This window comes from Melanotaenia boesemani, chromosome 23 (assembly GCF_017639745.1).
Source record: "Melanotaenia boesemani isolate fMelBoe1 chromosome 23, fMelBoe1.pri, whole genome shotgun sequence".
In the NCBI taxonomy this organism is placed as follows: Eukaryota; Metazoa; Chordata; class Actinopteri; order Atheriniformes; family Melanotaeniidae; genus Melanotaenia; species Melanotaenia boesemani.
This window is the reverse complement of record NC_055704.1, coordinates 15,617,362-15,637,580: the sequence shown is the minus strand read 5'-3', so window position 1 is coordinate 15,637,580 and position 20,219 is coordinate 15,617,362. Positions and strand designations below refer to the sequence as shown.

At 37.3% G+C, this 20,219-nt stretch overlaps 2 protein-coding genes across 2 annotated transcripts; one reads left to right on the top strand and one right to left on the bottom strand.

The window, feature by feature from the left end:
• Positions 1-539: 539 nt before the first annotated feature.
• On the bottom strand, positions 540-3,375 carry tprkb (Tp53rk binding protein). Its single transcript, XM_041977799.1, has 4 exons — positions 3,132-3,375; positions 2,832-2,954; positions 1,269-1,445; positions 540-737 (listed from the first exon to the last, which is right to left on the bottom strand). Exons 1-4 carry the CDS (start codon positions 3,270-3,272, stop codon positions 651-653), a joined length of 528 nt encoding a protein of 175 aa, XP_041833733.1. The 5' UTR covers positions 3,273-3,375; the 3' UTR covers positions 540-650.
• Positions 3,376-3,498: 123 nt separating this feature from the next.
• Positions 3,499-7,681, top strand: alg10 (ALG10 alpha-1,2-mannosyltransferase). Its single transcript, XM_041977798.1, has 3 exons — positions 3,499-3,887; positions 5,017-5,214; positions 5,296-7,681. The coding sequence occupies exons 1-3, from the start codon at positions 3,723-3,725 to the stop codon at positions 6,355-6,357; spliced, it is 1,425 nt and encodes a 474-aa protein (XP_041833732.1). The 5' UTR covers positions 3,499-3,722; the 3' UTR covers positions 6,358-7,681.
• The last annotated feature ends 12,538 nt before the right edge of the window (positions 7,682-20,219 follow it).

Sequence of the window (20,219 nt, the reverse complement as noted above, 5' to 3'; positions counted from 1 at the left end):
CTGGATACAGTTCCAAGTATGAAAACGAAAAGCTGACAATTAACTGCTGTTTACCGATGGTAAACATCCAGTCTACAGATGTGAAATTTTTTAATTTTATATTTTTAAATCTAAAAGTGAAACTTGTGATAAAAAGAAGACAAGTTGACAGATGACTGGACTATTAATTATTCTTTTCTTCTTATGCTGACAGTGTGACTGAAGTTTAAGGCTTTCATGTCAATACTATGGACAGGAGATTTTTCATTTATTTATTTTTTAATCCTCAAGAGATTTCGCTGATATGTGGCCCACAGCACTTTGGATCCATTATTCAACACCAGACCTGGTTTATATCACTGTCCCCTGCTGTCAGAAAGGCTCAAGCCAGCTTCAAAACAAATGCCACAGACTAAATTTGAAGCAGCGAGGAAGATAAAAAGCTGCAGTATAATGCTAAACTCTGGGCTGGAAACTTCCTAACTGACTCTAAAACCTTTTTTGTACCCATTTCACTGGAAAAGATCCAGTAGGTAGGAATGAACACATGTTCTCACAGATACTTGATAAATTTAAATAGACTGAATCAGTTTACATGAAGCACGACCCATTCGTATGTGACAAAAATACAATATATTTTCAATTTGAGCAATAAATATGCACTGCAGGAGCTACAAGATATCCTTGATGGCCATTCTGCATACAACTGCATCTAGCAGACTCCCACATTTCTCCTCCTGAGGAGTGACTTTGTACAGCTGTAACAGAGACAGAAAAAAGAATATTAGCTATTAGCTACTCCTGAAATGAACGGTGAAAGTGTAAATAATCAACCCCTGGATTTTATTCACAGGCCGTTAAAACACCAAATTTAATCAGAAGTGGTAGAGGGACAACAACAAATATAGAAATGGAAACATGCTTTTAAAAAAGCAAACAGGCACACATTTTTACCAGTGTTGCCTCGGCTTTTCTAATAAACAGTTTTATGCCTTTTAATTGCAAATCTGTGCATTATGTTTGTATTTACATTTTATTGTGTCAGCTGTTATGGAAAGAGGGTTGTATACAGGTTTCTAAGAAATGACATTTAATCACTTCTATAATATGAAAGCTGTATCTGTAATACTTGTTTACTGAACACAGAGGAAGAGTCTATATATCCTGCAGAGCGACAGGGTGGTGTACTAGTGCATGCTGTAAAATTTACATGGAGATGGAGAAAATACATGGATATGCTCATATTAGTATTATAATGAGTAAAAACTACTAAAACAGAGACATGAAACCTTTTTGATCTTCGCAACGTCTGACAACGAGGAAACTTCTTCCACTGGAACCTGCCGTCCATCTACCCTGGCTGTGACGTCTGATAGAAACTGCAGCTCGTCTTTGTTGTGTACCACAACCACTAGGACAGAGTTATCGCCATCTGAAATCCCAAATCTTTTAAAGGCCTCTGAAATCTGCAGGAGTTGAAACATGTCAAAAAATTACCCCAGTTAGATTCAATGTGTTTTTGCACTAAATTTAAGAAATTTCTTTCATTTTGATTAAAGATGATGATTTTCATTATATTTAGGTCAACAAAAGAGTGATTTCATGTTTTAAAATGTTCGTACACACACACAAACATCTTCTCTGTTCTCATTGTGTGCATTTGTCACAAACTACTTGCTTATGGCTGTGACCACTGCACGCACAGGTACTGCAGTCGGGAGGCTCTGGTCCTCTCGTCATCAAAGCGCAAGAAATAGTAAATATCTTCAAATCTTCTAATTAACATAGTGGCTTTGTACATTGGGTTATTTAGAGCACTCCCAAAGACTTAAGATTGGTCCTTGTTTTTCTCACTTCTTGCAAGACTGACCAATCCAATGAAGGCCATGAGCTCATCTTAGCTTACATTTTTCCATTCTTTTCCTCTGTCTTTTGCTACTCTTTGACCCTCCATGTTTGTGCATGTCAGTGATTATCAGTGATAAACAGCTTCCATACATCTATTGGGAAGACGGTGCTAAACCCAGGTGCAGGGCCTGATTGACTTCTCAGAATATTGCGTTTTAGCCTGGCTGGAAGGTAACTGTCCAGTAAGAGACCTTGCGGCTCATTCTGTTGGACAAGATATCAATTTCCTCATCAGGGGACTCCTCTGTGTCTGACTGATATTTTTCACTCGGGGGAGGTTGATTCCCAGGCAGCATGACATCTCTAGGTAGACAATAGTCTGGGTTCTCTACATTGGAGATGTCAGATCCTGAGGCAATGACTCCTAGCAGCCATGGTACTTGACATGAGAAAACATAAAAATGACAATGTTTGAATGGCACACAAGCTATAAATCAATATGTAAGTAAATGCACAGACATACATGCACATGAGCGTGCACCCGCACACATCAATGAATAATCAATAATCTCATAACAAGCTACCTAACGGGTCAGCTTTTATCACAAGGAAGTTATAAATACAGTTAGAGCCTCGCTCTCTACACAACAAATGCAGTAATGCTTGCTACCTTACTACAATAGCTAACATTAAAGTACTAACATTACTTTGTAGTTTGCTAACTAGTGCCTACTTTCTTGTTAGCTAACACATTATACTCCATCACTGAATCGTTGTGGAAAATAAGTTAATAAATGAAGATATGTTGCAGGTATGTTGCAGTGGAAAAATTATCTCCTGGGTGGTGAGACTACTGACATCAGATGTGTAAGTGGGACAGTGAATGTATACCGACAGTCAGAGTTGATAAGAATTAAAAGTTCCTAGAAAATGCTTTGGGTAATTTTTGACCACACTAAGGTTTAAGTTAGACCTTTTTTTTTTTTTTTTTTGCCATTACTTACATTATTAGTAGGTGACAGGTTGAAGATTATCTCTGAGTTTAAGCTTCTTGTTTTCATTTTTCCAAGTGTTTCTAAGTGGACAGCTTTGTTGGCAGCTACCATTGCTTGAAAAGAACTCACCACCTGTAAATAAAAACGGTGTTTTACTGTACATCTTGAATGTAAGGCACATTATAGTGTGTATTAGCTTTTGGCACACCAACTACAAAGATCCTTCGCTAGTAAATATGTTCACTATGTTAACTCGTGTGCTTTAAATTTTAGAATAATTTAGCAAAAACCAAGAAAAATTAGGCTCACCATTGTTGGGTTGATCAAAGCGCCATTTATTTTTCCCTCCACCGCATATTGTCTCAACTCTGCCGCATTTCTTACATCTTTGAAAAGCATTTGAGTCACCCTGTAATCGGGAAAAAGCTGTAGCTCTTGTGTAAGGTGCATGCTGACAATTGTTCCACCAAGTGGAGCAATTTTTTTTGGACAACTCTGCTATACTTGGGAAAGGCGCACGCACTGGGGGAACTGTTACACTGTGACACCGCATGAGAAGAGACGTTCCTCCCAGAGGACACAGTATAAGAAATTAACATGTAGTGCTTTAAATTCCACAATAAATCTCACGAATTTTGTGATAATTAATTAAACTAAATCAACGCAACTGAGTGTTAAGCACAACATAGGAACTAATGGTCAAATCGGCGTTTTGCCGCCGAGCATGTTTACGAAGCGGACCTTTAGCAGTCAAAAATCAAAACTCTTTCTTTAGTAACACAGAATAGATTTCGTTTGCTGGGTTTTTATCAGCAAGTCTAAACGATATGCGTTATATATAACAGTATAACAGTTAACTGTGTATCGATTTTACATTTACGCCGAGTTTTCTCGCCAAACATGGATAAATTTGAGGGCTATATTTTCACTGCTCTCTGCAGCACCAACTTCTTGATATCGTGCCTGCTGTTTTCCAGAATCACACGGGAGCAAAGGGAGCCGTACATGGATGAGATTTTTCACATTCCGCAAGCTCAGAAATACTGCGATGGTAAATTCAACGAGGTAAGCTCGGTTTCTCGCAGTCATTGTTGCCATCAAAGTGATTCCATCATTGTTAGGCGGATTAAGGTTAGCCAACTGCGGGGCTTAACTAAAATGACATGGCAGCATGTAATGTTTTTAATCTCCATATCGGATATATACAGTGACATTAGGAGCTGTGAGCCTATGCATGCTGTACTTTATACACAGCTTAGCTTCAACAAAAATAAATAAGTTTATAGTAAAGTAGAGCTTATAGACTAATGGCTTTTTTCTCCTTTAATTCCTTTACAATCCTGTGAAAATTACATGTGACTATGTTAAAAGACAACCCCCCTTTAAAAATAGCGAGCCAGTTTATCAATATGCATTGGATTAAGTTATTATATATTATACATTGATTTTTAAATATGTATTTAAAACAAACTTATAAACACTTTATTTAAAGGTATTGGTGGATTCTTGATCAGTGTAAAGGCCTACAAGGTTTATCTGATACCTCTGTCCTTGTGAAAACAGCTGCTTTAAATCGGCAAAAAAGATCGTAAAGATGCAGGGGTATTCATGAACAGATGAAGCTTCTGGGAGCAAATGAAGAGTAACAACCAAATGTGCTTAAAAAGGGTTAATTTCTCAGGCTTTAAGTGCTCAGTGGTGACACCTGCTGATTAATTTTAAGTCTTGTGGTGTAGTGCAGTATATCAGTAAAAGTTTAATTTAATTTAATAATTGCATAATAGTTCAAGTTATTCAAGACCCCATTTATCCCTATCTTTGTTTAAAGCTATTATTAAGATAAACATTTTACATAAGAAATTTTTACTCCTTTGGCTGTAACATTTCTAAATATTTCCACACAGGTAAATATCTCATTCCTGCAACTTGTTTCATCTCATCAGCTACCAAATACAACAACCTACAACATATGATGCTACAGTTATGTTTATTTGACCAGCATGTAACCCATTTCTGGTTTCCCTTATCACTGACTAAAACTTGCTGAACTTTTATATTCAGCTGGATTATCGTTACAAATTAGTCTCTGTAGAAAGGAATTCATTACTCTTGATGATCTTTGTCTGTTTTCAAACAGGCAGTAAACCCATTTCATGTGTTAAATGTTTCTTTAATGTTGTTGTAATTTGTGCAGTGGGACCCAATGATCACGACTCTCCCGGGCCTTTACCTTGTCTCTGTGGGTGTCATCAAGCCAGTGGTGTGGCTCGCTGACCTGACAGGACATGTGGTGTGCTCTACAGCCATGCTGCGCTTCATCAACCTGCTCTTCAACTGCGGCAACCTTTATCTGATCTATTTGCTCATCTGCAGGCTGCACCTCAGAGAGAAGGTAAGACCAAAAGATGAGGAGGATGATGATGCAGCTTTGTTGGTTTTCTTGTCGTCTGATGCCACTGTTCTTACATTCCAGACACGGACAACTTCACGTCGGGTGCTGTCAGCGCTGTCTCTGTCCACCTTTCCTGTGCTCTACTTCTTCAACTTTCTCTACTACACTGATGCTGGATCTACATTCTTCATCCTTTTCACCTACCTCATGACGCTGTATGGATGCCACAAGGCCTCTGCGCTCCTCGGGGTCTGCTCTGTGCTCTTCCGCCAGACCAACATCATCTGGGTGGCCTTCTGCGCAGGCACTCTTGTTGCTTCCAAAATGGATGAAGCATGGAGGGTGGAGCACACAAAAAAGAGAGATGAGAAGTCTTCACCGTCCCAGGTCCCGCTGTCCTTTAGTGGAGCTAAGAAAGTGCTGCTTTTTTCCCTGGAGTTTCTCACCTCACCCAGTCATGTGAAGGCGGTCCTGCTGGTGGCCTGGCCTTACGCAGTGGTTGGCGCTGGTTTCCTCGTGTTTGTGGTGCTGAATGATGGGATAGTGGTCGGTGACAGGACGAGCCACGAGCCCTGCCTCAACTTTCCTCAGCTCTTCTACTTTTTCTCCTTCTCCCTCTTCTTCTCTCTCCCCATCTCGCTATGTTACCACAGAGTCCTCCGTTTCCTGCAGGCCCTGAAAAGACAACCCTTTTTCTTCCTTTTCATCATGGCCGCCTCCTTTCTCCTGGTGTGGAAGTTCACTTTTGTCCACAAGTATCTCCTGGCAGATAACCGCCACTATCCTTTCTATGTATGGAAAAAATTGTTCCAGAGGCACGAGCTAGTTCGCTTCCTCCTCATCCCTGCGTACATCTTTGCTGGGTGGAATTTTCTGGACTCCTTCAAGACGCGTTCACTCTTCTGGAGCTTGGCCTACCTGGCGTGCCTCCTGTCCGCCACCGTCCCCCAGAAGCTTCTGGAGTTCAGATACTTCATTGTTCCATATCTGATGTACCGTCTGCACATGCCTCTGCCCTCTCTTCCAAGACTCATGTTGGAGTTCCTCCTGTACACAGCTGTAAATGCCGCCACCATTTACATCTTCATCACTAAGACCTTCAACTGGCCAGACAGCACAGCCACTCAGAGATTCATGTGGTGAAGATGGGAGATTTTCCATTTCTTTACAGAGAACCAACATGTAAAATCTCAGAAATCACTGCAAAGCATCTGTTACATGTCAATGTCTGATCCAAATGGAGGTTGCAGTGTAACTGAATATTGAGTATTGGGGATTTATGAAGCTCATATTTAGGCTTTAGCTCAAAGTGACAAAAACAACAAACACAGTTCTGCCTTTTTAGTGAGTCACTTCATGGTTACATAATAATATCAATAGATTTCTTCTATTAAAAAAATATTAAAGTTGGCAGAACTGTGATGTTATCAGCCTTGTAAAATCTTTGGTACTGATTTGAAATCTTCAGTCTATTTGGAAGTTAGTCAAACACATTTCTGCCTGAACTGTTGATGGTTTTAAAGGACACAACCATGTAAACTCTGATGCAGTGCAAGAAGTAATTATTAAACAAAATACTAAACAAAAGAGACCAAAAACAATCACAGCCATATTGTAAATGTTGGAATTTCTGTTGTACGTGGTGTTTGAGGGATCAACGAAGCTTTTGATTTTTGCCAGTGAAGAACAGTGATGGACACATGGATAAGAATTTAAAATAATGGGACTATTTGATGATTTAGTTATTGGTTTCTACTTTGATTTTTTTCTTTTTCTTTAAGAAAAGCCATAAAGTTCCAGTGGAGATACCTGAGAAATATCTTGTTGATTTAAATGTTTGCTTTTTATGTAGGAACATGTTTTTGTTCTTGGCGATGTACCTCTGATCATTCCAGCTTTCTGCACATGTGCTTAAGTTTTGCTGTTACCATCCAGTGTTTCTTAGGAAATTTGGAAAATTGTTTTGGGATTTAAGGCTAAATTTAATGGGCAATCTGTCATTTTCAGTTTCCTTTCTGACCATGTTTTATCAAATATTAAACAAAATTTTGTGCAGTGACATGCAGACGTGTGGTTAAAGATGATGCTTTGTGAAGAAATATATTTGAGAATTTTTTTCTAAATCTTCTACAATTTCATAACAAGCACCTGAAGCAAAAGTTTGGGTACCCTTCAGTGGCATTATACTAGATTAACAGTTTGTTAGTGCTGAGTTTTTCCAGTTTTTTGCCAGTTATTTCTGTAGAATTTGTGCTTTTGACGGCCCTGGTCTAAACTTTTGCTTACCCCCTCCCCAAAACAAAAAAAGTGTAATGCAGTATTTTTGCTTGAATTGTTAAAAGAATTGTTAAGCCTCTGTCATTGTAAGTGATTCTTTTTGTGCCATTTTGTTCCACACTGTCCATCCAGCTGTAAGTATGCTGCTCCCATGTTGATAGAACTTTTGAATAAAATGTTGTATCCAAAATTCTTCCAGACATAAACATGTTTTCATCTGCGAGTAGATCCGGTGGCCTCAGGTGTGGCGATGACAGCCCCACAGGTCTTTTGGTGCCCCTTTAAGACAGGGATCCCCAACTCCGGTCCTCAAGGCCCACTGTCTTGCAGACTTTTGATGTTTCTCTGCTTTAGTACGTGACTCAAATTAATGGCTCATTAGCAGCCTTGTTCAGAGATCCATTTAATTTGAATCAGGTGTTGCAGCAGGGAAACATATAATCCCTGCAGGATAGTGGGCTTCAAGGATTGGAGTTGGGGGATCACTGCTTTAAGGCATTACCTATCCCAAACAGTGCTCTGGTACTTCAGTTTTAAAGCTCAGAACATTCTCACTCACACAAAGACACAGTTATTTGTCTATTAAGTACAGGGATGCCCAAGTCCAGTCCTCAAGAGCTACAATCCTTTTACTTTTGTATGTGTCCCATCTCCAACACACCTGAATCAAATGAATGGCGTCTAAAAGTTGTAGGATAGTAGATCTCAAGGACTAGACTTACTTACTCTGATTCAAAGACACCACAGTAAAATTGGTGGCACAAATATGGCAGCTGCCAATGGACCCATGTCAAGTAGAAATTTATGGTTCATTCTAAGAGAAAAACAATTATTTATTTTAGTAAAGTGATTAGATACCAATAGATACACAGATTTTAATGATACATGAAAATTTTCTGTCATTGACCTGATTTAGTTAATGCCACACCTTTAAACATATCACAAAAAGTAAGGAAATTTGTGTTTGGTAGATTACTTTTCCATTTTAATAACACCAGTTGGTGCTGTATTGCTTGACTATTCACCTTACTTGTAAGAATCATGCTTCTGTGGAATAAAAAACACAGTTAAACAAATTCCCTGCAATATTCTCCTGTAGGTAGATATTCACCCTTGTTTTGATTTGCTAGATGGATTGGGTGGTATCCCAGACTAATAAGGAAATAACACAATGCATTAATAGTCTAGCAGTGTGATTGTGTTGGTCACAAGGACGTACAGCACAACCAAACTGATCCAACAAGTGTTCACTTGGGTTGAGGTCTGGACCCACGACAGGTCATTCCATTCTTTCCACTCAAGCATTCTGGTGGAAAATAAAATTTTAAACATTATCTGCCATGTTTTTGTTTTCTTAGCTGTTCTGTAGGACTCAAAGCAGAGATGGGATGTTTCAGTCTGACTTAAACCAATGCTACAGATCAGTCACTAGGAGGCGCTTTAAGACAAAGCTGCATACTCCTGTGAGCATCTTGTAATTCCACATACCAAACCAGTGATTCAACAAGTTTGTAATTCTTAAGTCTCCTGAGGTTAAAGAGAAAAGAAACAAAATGAAACTACTTGCTTTGTGTGGAGTCGCACTTCAAGTTTTGTGACTTAAAGTCTTTGTCTAGAGGAAGCAAACTGATCCCAGAAGTCTGACTGTGGAGTGGAAACTGAAGCTCGACTTCTCTATAAAACAAGCATAATGCTGATTGCTCTCCATCTTCCCAGTGCTGCATCATTCCCAGATCCTTATTACCTTGAGCTGTGTGGGGCCGCCTCTCAAGAGAGACTTAATAAAATCAAACTGGGATGATTGCCTAAATGCTGATTGCACCACTCCGGTAGTGTGAACCAGCTGTGTGTGTGTGCAGTTTTTGGGCAACAGAACGAAAATCACTTGGTATTTACAAAAATTTAGCATTAGACTTTCACTGAGGCTCCGTCTCTCTTTTCCCTCACTGATTTTCACTTTGGAGGGAGATGAAAGTTTACACTAGTCTTTTTCACCACTGAGTTCTGGCATTTAGAAAATTAAAACCCATGATGGAGACAACGAGGTCTTTTAGGACTTTGTATTTTTTCCTGATGCAAAGTAAAAGTTAGTAATTTTCACCTGGATGGGAAACAGAAAGGACATGTTAAGGGTAAATGACAAGCACAATGCACAATTAGCTCTTCCAGTTAAAAAAAGAAAAAGTTTTTGAATTATTATCTGAATGCTTCTATCAGTTATTCTCTCTATACATTCATAACGTAACATTGTACTAAATTAACAAACCTTTGAGAGTAACTTGTAAAAAAGATCTGAGGCCAAACACAATCAGATATTATGAAATTAAAGTTATGAAAAATACTTTATTAATCCCAGAAGAAAATTGCAATGTCAAAGAAGGTTTTTTGTTCAGGTTTTTTTTTTTTTTTTTTTTAAATAAAACCATTAATAATTAATTAAATGAAGATATTGCCTTGTTCCGGAGGGCAATGGCTGCTGGTGGGAATGATCTCCAGTACTTCCTGTCTTGTATTGGACTAAACGAAGCCTCACACTGAACACACGCTGTTGTTTCTTCACTGTGTTGTGTAGAGAATGCAAAGAAACTTCCATTATTATTCAGCAGCATTCTTTTCTGAACAATCATCTCCACCAGCACAGAACCAGCCTTCTTGATCAGGTTGTTGAGTGTCAAGTCTCTGGCTCTGCTGCCCCGGCAGACTGACTGACCAGTTCTCTGCAAATGTAAAATCTTGATAAATATGCTCACTCTTCCAAATAATAACCGGTAAACCTTTGTTGAAGCAGCTGCAGAGCATTGTGGAAGTTACGTACAAAAGGATGCCCAGAAAGCAGAAAGAGGTTGGGCTTTCCAAAATAGAAATTTCTTTAGTAATGTAAGAACAGAGGAGGTTAAGTTGAGATCGCATATATCAACAAAAACTTTACAGAAGAAATTACACATAAAGGTGCATAAAAGGAAGATGTATTAAATCCATATGCTGTAACTACAACATACGGCTTTAATGAATATCAGTCTATAAAAAATACATGTCTCTTTTCAGCTGTTGAGCACAGTGATGGCTTGAATATGCTTTGGACAAGAATTTTAAGATTCTCTGTTGACAAATGTAACTTCCACATAACTTTATTGTGAACTCACAATAAAAACCGTTTTGTGTTTATTCTCTCAGATTTATACAAGCAGTCTTGTTCCCTGTGCAAAACTTTTTTCTTTATTTTAATTTAAAATAACTTATTGGATATAAAAGTCAAAAAGACGGAAATAATCTCTCAGGATCATGTCTGTGCATCAGCAGCTTTCTGGTCTTTTGGCTTCCTTTTTCATTATGGAGACGTTTGTGTGAAACAGGATATCGCAGCGTCTATAGCAGATTCTCTTAGAGTAATAGAGCTCTCACTGTCAGTGACATTATGTCTAAAGCAAGAAGCCTGCCATTCCAGATAACTGTTCTCACCCTTACAGTGAGTGATCCCAACCAAGACCTTCTCATTTTCCACTCTGCTCCCTTTGCTGAGAGAATAGTGGCTTGCCTTTTATAAATAATAATGATAATAATAATAATAATTTCAAAACGTTATTGAAGTCCTTGTCTGGTGAGCATCATAAAATATTTCTCTACAGAAAGTTGTGTAATGTGACTCAAGGTAAATTGTGAAATGGACATAAAATGACAGTGTGGAGATGGAACATTTCAAAGGAGTGTGTTTCAGATAAGAGTTTCTTTCATAACATTTTGTGTCATTGGTAGAATGGGAAGAAGCAGGAGCCGCAATCCTGAGCTAAAAAGATGATTTCAAACATGGGCAGGCTTATGTTTTGAGGGGGTCTATTTTAAAACAGTTTCCTGAACCATCTCATAGTTGCCTAAAACTACAAAACAAATCCACAGATGTAGGCTTTAAAAATGGAATTATACTTGAATATAATGCTCTGCTACTGGTAGCTGGGATGGATTCAACCCTCTGTGACCCTAAACAGGATGAAAGGAGGAAGTATTTTTGATTATTTATTCTGAGGGAGCTAATGACTAAATAAGAAGCTGGTGTGGTCATCAAAAACAGAGGACTTGGTGTGACAGGGAAGCAGGAAATAAAAACAACAGAACAATTGTGAAAATTAAACAGGAAGGAAAAATAAATACAATTAAACTGAACCTCTCATACAGCCAAGCCAAGCCAACTTTATTTATAAAGCACTTTAAGACAGCAGCCACTGAACAAAGTGCTGAACATAAAATAACTAAAAGCAATACAGAACAACAGAAATCCCATCCTGAACTCAAGGAAGCCCAAATGAAAACCTAAAAAAAAACATCTGACACTGAAATATAACAACTCAGACCACTTTTTCTTATTAACATATTTTTATTGTGGCTGTAAAAAGGTAATGGAAACCCAGGTAATTAGCTAGCTTCCTCTGCTTCCTAGCAAATATTGACAAAGACTCAGGATTCTTCTCAGGATGGATAGTATATGGCCTCATTTGGAGTTGTTTTCTCACAGTCCATGTGGCTCCATTTTGATCACCACAAACTATTCTAGGGAAATATCAGGCTATTCTCCACCATATTCACAAAAATAGCCTGACCGCTGTTTGCAAAAAGGCATACTGTTGAAGGTTTTAGCTAAAAACAGCTACTTGTTGCCTCCTGTATGAAATCAAAACAGCAGAAAGATGTTCATGGCACAGACAGTGTTGGATGAATTGAGGAAAATATAGCAAAGTCTTTTGCACTTACACAGCAGGGGCTGAGCTAAGGGGTTGCCATGACTACCACCCTGCCGTGACTGGCCACTCTACAAAATCTAAAATGATTTGTTTTGTCATTAAAATCAATCAGACTTTATTTGTATTGTGCTTTTTATACCATCTGAATATATCTCTGTTTACTGTACGAAATGAAAGAATCAAACATGGTAGAAACAAATTAAATAGGAATTAAAAACAATACAAGGCTAAAACTCTAATACCAATAAATTTTTGTGGATTCATAAAAAAAAAAATTAAAACTATTTTCAACAATTTAGATTTAATTTATATTTAACATAGTGTTGCTGGTAAAATGTTTAAAGTGTATGTTGAAATGTGTATTTTACATAAAACAATCAACTTTAATCATAATAGGTTGTAAAAATCAAAGCAGTGGCCCTTTTGCAATGAGTAACTGATCGTTCCTAATTTCTTTGCACTTTAATTTGTACAGTTTTAACTTCTTTAATTCCTCTGAGTTGAAGAAGATCAGCATGCAGTGCACTCGTGCATAAGTGTGTGTGAGTATATGTGAGGGTGTAGACTCAGCACAGTCACAGTGAAGTCATTGCTGTCAAATTATTCTCTAACTCCCCAAGACACCCTTGACCCTTTCACTGTACATCAGTCAGCTTCCCACTCCTACGTCCTCATGTCAGCACACATACATGTATTCACATGTCTGGGTAGGAAACCCTCGTAGACTTCATGTGTGGCTGGAGCGACCACAAACACGGCAACAAATACTCCAAGTGTGCTTCAGCAACACGCCAGATTCTCAAATGACCTTACCATCTCTCTCCCACAAACACCACAAGGCAACAAAGCCTCAAGCACCCCGTTCATCTGCTTTGTGTCTCCATATATAATGCATCACTCTCCAAAGTGGAAACACTCAGCAGCTGCGATCCATAACATATTAAGTCAAGTTTGGAAGGGCAAGTAGCCTCGTGTCGTGCTGATTGAGACATAGTGGTTTTCTGTTCTCTGTGGTGCCTCACAAACCATTACAAACCAACTCGATTCTCTTTTCTTTTTTTTTTTTGTGCACTGCAAATTAAGCTACACGTTTGATTTTAAAGTGGCTTTTTTGTGTGATTTTGATTCATTCAAAACTTCAGAAACTGGACAAAGGACCTAATTTTTTTGCTTTGTTTATTGTGGTCTCCCCTTAATTATCTCATTCTGTAATCATGATTACAAACCAAATTACTGATGTCATTTGGAGGGTTTTTTTTATTTTATTTTTTTTATTTTTTTATTTTATTTTTTTTTTTATTTTTTATTTTTTTTAATCAAACCTTAATTAGGGGAAAAAAAATGTAGTTTTAACCTACAGTAAATTACTCTTTCAAAGAACAGGTACACAGAGAAACAAAGAACACAATGGAGTGGTAGAAGACAGCATATGTTACTATGACATGAAAGAGACTTAAAATGACTATCCTACAGCGGCAGGGATCATAGGTTAAAAAACAAAAAAACACTATTCTTACTTTTACTAAATCTTACAAAGTAACCTCAGTTTACAGATAACTTAATATCCAGGCATTCATGGGAAAACAGTCTCACTAACACTATTGGGACAATGTTTTGTAGCTTGACTTGTATGCAGCGTTTCGCCAGCACAACGAAAACATCATCCCAATGATGAAGCTATGTGTAGGGACAGATGGTTTTGGGTTGCTAATATCTGGATAAGAAACTATTTAGATGGAGGAAATATGGGGAAACCCTGGTTAGGAGTTTTTTATCTCCTCCGTAAAGCATTCACAATAATAATTTTGTGATATAAATACAAAAAAATTCTGAAATCTCCTTTGAAAATATTCACCCCACTTGTCACAGTTTGATGAGTCATTGTATAGAACAAACTGCTGAATCCATTTAATTTAAATTAGTTGTGTTGGAGCAGAGAAGTAGTGTATCTAAATCCTGCAGGACTTTGGCCCTGGAGGACTGGACTTTGAGATCCCTGGTCTATGAGAATAGTTGAATAAAGTATTTCCTTTCTGGTTACAGCGGTCTAAAGCTCAACATGTAATCACACACTGGCAACAACAGCATTTACTCAAAATAGTGACTGGGGAAAATAAAGGAAGTAAATGTCAGGGTATGTAGGCGTCAGCTTGAAGATGAAAATGTACTTAAACAGAGTTTTGTGACTACAACAAGAAAATAAAAGTGTGACATTGATTTCACAGCAGCATTTAACAGAAAAAGATCTTATTTAGATGTTATATATATCCAAATATTTTATAAGGCAGTTTATATAAGAAACACGTTGACCGTAAACATGTCATCTCTTTGCACTTTTTAAAGCAAAAACAATTAGCGCACATAATAAAATAGTCTATTTCTGAAAGAGTGGTGGGAGTTGGACTGGAGGAGCGATCAAAACATGTTTAGTTTAATTAACGGCACACGGTAATTATGCAACCTGCCCACATTCATACCACTTCTATACCGTCTTTGAAAGTTTGAAGGAAGGATAGGAAGAGAATCGGCCTTTTTTTCCAAATCCCACTCAAGTTTGCAGAAGTGCACCTTTTTGCAGTTAGTGTCATCCATACCACCTGATATTCTGTTTCTTTTCACTTCTGAGGAAAATTCAAATGAGATCCAACTTTAGCTCTGTCTCTGTGGCAGGTTGCTAAGCTACGGACTGTGTCAGGAAGCGACAAGCTTACATAATTACGACCCTGGCTGACAGACATCGAACACAGTGTTCATTAGACTTACTCAAGCATTAAGGCATCAAGTCTTTTTCAGGGATGAAAACCTGACACAACCTTTTGTATCAACTTTTAACTACATAATAATTTGATGAATCAGTATTTCAGCAGTTAAGAAGCAAAAGGGAGTTTTTCTTTGTGTAAAGGGTTTGATGCACAGGCAAAGTATTATTCCTCCATTTGCTTAAGTTTGGTTAATTTCTCTTTAAAACACATTTAGCATATTATTGCACTTTTATAGATGCATATAAAAAAGTCCCTGCTGTATATTCTCCTTTATCTTTTGCTTTAGTTCTGTTCACGAACCATGCTGTCCCTCTGTGTGTTTGTGCATGTTGTGTAGGGTTTTGTGTGCCATACCTCCCCGTCTGTCTTTCCCTCTCTCTCTTCTGGCTTTGACTGACAGGGATATTAGCACCTTTTCCTCACTCTGCCTCTCTTCAACCCACAATCAATCCATCCATCTCTTCCCTTTACCTCAGGGGCGGTGGGAAAATAAAGCTATTTATAGCAACCTGAGGCATGCACAAGATTCTCCCTGTGCAGGAACAAAAAAACGCAAGTCATATTTGAATTACTTCGATGTCATAAATGTAATAAAATGATGAGGATCATAAAATGTCTTAGGTTGTCTTGAGGCTGATTTACAGCAAACGTCAATATCTGTTTCCCTTTTTTCTGCTCATGATGTGAGCAAAATCTGTGTTAACCAGATTAAAAACAAAATTAAACAAAATTATTTTGAGAATTAAGATGTTCTGAACAGTAGCTTTGTGAGTTTAAATCACATAGCTCAAATCCTTAACTGAATAAATATACGATAATGTTATGCATTTGTACAATAGTACAATATAATAATAATGCTTGACAGTGATTAATAGTCAGATAATAAGGCAACATGCCAGTGAAGTGAATCAAACTCGTGCTTTTCTATTGGAACGATGTTACAGGATCTCTGGTGAAGCAGATTAAGCTTAATTAGCCTGCCTCATTTGTTTCCCACCACAATTTATCAGTAACTGAGCATAAACTTGTTTAAAAAACTTGTACAACCAAATTAAGTAAGCACTTAAAGACTAACCAAGATGTACCTGGCTAATTAGCCAAGTTTTCTTTATAGGTCTTTTTGCATTCATTCAGTTTTTCCTGAATTTCACTTAGCAGTCACTTGTCCTAATTTCTCCCTTATTCTATTCCTATTTTAAGGTTTAATTAACATTTTCATTGTTTTGGTGTATTCTAAGTGGACATCAGAACCAGCACAGACATAGGAGACATGTTGATGTTGTGACCCACTGCATCTGCTACACCGCCAACAGGTGTGAACTGTTTTCAATGTGGTTGACAAATCTGTCACACAGCATGTAGCTGCAAAGGGATTTGACCCAGTACGAAGAGGACTTTGCATATTTTCTCATAGAGAGACAAAGAGAGGGGACAGAAGATGGAAACCATGCATGAGTAATACACTAAATGTTTAAGTTGACTGCATGACTACCGCTTTTTAAAAGGAGCAGCTGTGAATCAAACCAGCTGAGGTGAGTTTCTCTGATTACCTGCCACATCCCTCTGCATCCCTGAAAACATCTGAAATGGTGAAATTTTACATACAAAATAACATCCTGCATGCCTCATAAGTCCATACTGAGATTAAAATGTTGTTTTCATGGCATTTATAATAATCTTGGTTTGACTTGGCACAGCCAAACCACAGTTTAAAACTTCCTTCTTTTAGTAGGCCAAATATGAAGCAGGCTGAGTAAATTTATCTCACAAACATGGGTCTGTAATAAGACAGACTCATTAGCACATTTCATCTCCTTAAATGCATTTATGACGGGAGAAATAGAAGGTCAACACCTGACATCTTAGTAAAAGAAAAAAAGAGGGCTGATTTTGATTTAATTGGGTGCCTGTGAATAGCAGCAATGCCGTACGCATGCTTAATTATTTTTGTCACTATCAGCGTAACATTGGCATGCTGACAGTGGGTTGCTCACTTACCCGAGACAAGGGACTTTGAAACGCTAACCTGATGTTTTACTAGTTTGCATTCATCGTTTTTAGTGAAATCATAGTGTGAATCAGTTATTTTCTGTAATAAATGCAATACTGTTTGCCATACACTTGCTAAATTTACAGCTTGTCATTGAAAATTAATATTTTACACTTAATAGTTTGTAGTTTTAGCTTGCTCCCTCTGCCCTGACCATGGATTAGGAATAAGCAGAAATTGATGGAAGTTTTTGGCTTAAATCTGCAAAGTATTTATAAGGCACTTATGGCGTGTTTTACTTTTAAAAGTATTTCAACGACATCCTCTGTGCTGCTCCTCAAGGAGATAATTAGGAACAAATGCAACAGATGCTCCCTTTCTTTCTATATATCCGTTCTATTTACAAAGCAACACATTTGACGGTGCCAGTTAGCCAACATACAGACTATTATAGATCATAATGTTCTTAGCATTTGTTTCCAGCTAATAGGCAACATGAGAGTATAAAGAAGTAACACTAACTGGAACTTTCAGGCATATGGCATAAAAAAAAATGAATGCAGTTGCCATGAAAACAACAGCTCATATGCACATGTCAGGGTGCCTCTTATTGTATTATGAATTGGAAAGAATATGTAGGAAGCAGAGGGAAGTAAATTAGAAGTGAGACTAATTGTTCTTGGCAGTAAGTTCCCACTTAAGTTGCAATGATGAGTAAAATATCTGAGTTTGTATTTATTCTGAACAGCAACAAAGATGACATAAAACACACATTTCTCACAAAAAGCAAAGAAAAGCTAAAAAGTATTTGATTTTTCTGTGACAAACAATTTTTCATGACTTTGTTTTCATACAGTGAAAGCAAAAGCAACTTAAATTTATAGCTTTAACAAAGGAATGAAATTCATACAAAAGGACAAAGTGTTATTTTAAAGTTGAGTCGAGAGGTGCAGCCAGTTAAATCATTATAGTTTAGCCCTTAAATCACATAAAATGATCTTGACTAGTGAAATGTCAGTGGGGATGCAGAGAGGAGTAATAACGGCCATAACCAAACACTGAGATTTAAAAGAAAAAGCACTTTATATCTACTAAAGATTTAAACTCTTTATTGTGCAACATGTTGATACTGCCCAAAAATTGGTTTTATCAGCTGTCTTTGTAGGACAATTTGTTCCCTATTTTCCTTGAAACCATAGACTTTGTGCATAAAAGATGGATGGTATCTCCAGGTCTGAAAAATTAAGCCAATAATAATGCTTTCGGACAGATGCTGTTCTGACTTCAGCTCTGATCTGGAGTCTCAAAACCTTTGTGCTTTTTGGCAAATCAGCCTGCATTTACACCAGTAAACAACGGCTTGGTGATTTGGTCATGAATGTTGATGGTCAAGTTATCCTGCTCAATTATAACCTAGAGTTTCCCAAAATTAACATTATATTCAGACGAGCGAGTGAATTAGGATGATATTAGGATGTCAAAATGAGTTTATGTAAATCTAGTCTACCAAAATTTAAAATGGTTACCAGGCAACGTAAAAACGCAGCAACATTCAGGTTTTACTCAAAATGAATTATTCCAGTGTTTGATCTACCTAAGTTATCCTATCTGAACTTCATATTCAACAGATGATCAATGTACTGTCTTCATTTGTTGGGGATCCAAGGGTGAAGGGCAGTACTCTGCTTCTCGGAAAATCTGACTTCCAAGTATAATTTGAATGCACCATAATTCTTCTCCTTTGGATCAAGGAGTGGTAGTTAACTAGCCAGAACTAGACCCCAGAAACCCCTGCTGAAGGGATTAGGATTGATCTTCATCTCATCTGTGTACGCCATTTTCATGCAAATAGCCATATGATAACAATGTTAGCAATGTTGCTAACAAGCACACAATAAAGGTTAATCAAGTTGGAAGCTATAAAATAACACTGCAAACACATATGAAGTAATCTTTACGTCTGTTTAAATAAATATAATCCGCAGTGTTATTAAGTTTTACTTTCTTAAAAAATTATGTTTTCTACCCATATCAAGAGTCCCGTAAAGTTTTAGTTTTATTGGTGACTATTAGCAAAGCTAAGCTAATAGTCACTAATCTGAAGCTCCTGACATAACATGAGGGGCATAGTTTTTCTTGTAGAAATCAAGCTTTAAATTTTTTATATTTGAACCCAACTCTGTCTGCAGCAGAAAGGCCCCGTTCAACAAAACTCTGTAACCCCCACCACTCAGCTCAAAAGAGACAAAAACAAGCTGGACTGTGAAATTCTGTCTCAGCACCTGTCAATGCTCTTGCTGAGTCAGCAATTGCTAATGATCCCATCAACCTCCTGCAGACATTAACTACAAATATGGGTATTTCTGTGTGGCAGGGCGTTGATGGTTGCACTACTTTCAAGGTGTTGATTAGACAAAAAACAAATAAAATAAAATAAAAAGCTTTTTTTTCAGACATATAGAAAATGGATGCTCAATAAATCAGAAAACAAGAATCTTAAATAGAAAAAAAATAGATGTTTTAAAGTTAATAGTTATGTGCAGTGTCCTTTCCTGTGCAATAATTACCCCAGTCAGCAAACCAGATACCAGTTCTAATATGATCTAATGGAAAAAAGAAAAAAAAAAAGCATAGTAAATGAATAGTTAAGTGAAATTGCCCATGACACACAAAAAAAAGAAAAAAACAAAACACTGCAATCCAGCATTTTTGAGTTTGATATGAATATTTATTTAAAAATCCATAGTTTAATACAGAAATAGTCATCTATATATTATCAATCAGTACTTCAGCCATGCTTTAACTGATTAATCACGGTTTCAAAAAAGTACAAGATATTTTTTCCAGTAACTGAACTTGTGCAAAGAAAATACACTAGAAAGCAATAGAAACACTGACACAAAATAGATACCTGTCAATTCCTTTAAGCAAATCATTTTTCTGAAGAAGTCATCACACAATTCCAAGAAAATCAGTGAAAGATTTAAGGCCATTTTGTACAGTTAATGTTCATATAGATTTGTATATTTCAAAACACTCAGTTTTCAACAAAAGGAACTGGTGCATCCTTTGTAAAACTGTACATGCAAACATAGTGCACATTGTTAAGAAGATATGACGAGCATACAATATATTATTTGGATATCTTTAGTAAACAAAGATTTTATGTGTGTGAACACCTCACTTGGTCTAATAAAACACTCATGTAAAGATGCCTTGCAGGCACTCACAGACACACAATCA

What these genes read in the sequence shown, in the direction of transcription:
- alg10 (XM_041977798.1), top strand. Translation starts at nt 3,723, where the DNA reads ATGGATAAATTTGAGGGCTATATTTTCACTGCTCTCTGCAGCACCAAC. An exon ending in GCGATGGTAAATTCAACGAG is followed by an intron (nt 3,888 to 5,016) that starts GTAAGCTCGGTT and finishes TAATTTGTGCAG; the next exon opens with TGGGACCCAATGATCACGAC. An exon ending in GGCTGCACCTCAGAGAGAAG is followed by an intron (nt 5,215 to 5,295) that starts GTAAGACCAAAA and finishes CTTACATTCCAG; the next exon opens with ACACGGACAACTTCACGTCG.
- tprkb (XM_041977799.1), bottom strand. Translation starts at nt 3,272, where the DNA reads ATGCACCTTACACAAGAGCTACAGCTTTTTCCCGATTACAGGGTGACT. An exon ending in CTTTGATCAACCCAACAATG is followed by an intron (nt 2,955 to 3,131) that starts GTGAGCCTAATT and finishes TTTTATTTACAG; the next exon opens with GTGGTGAGTTCTTTTCAAGC. An exon ending in ACCTGTCACCTACTAATAAT is followed by an intron (nt 1,446 to 2,831) that starts GTAAGTAATGGC and finishes CAACTCCTGCAG; the next exon opens with ATTTCAGAGGCCTTTAAAAG.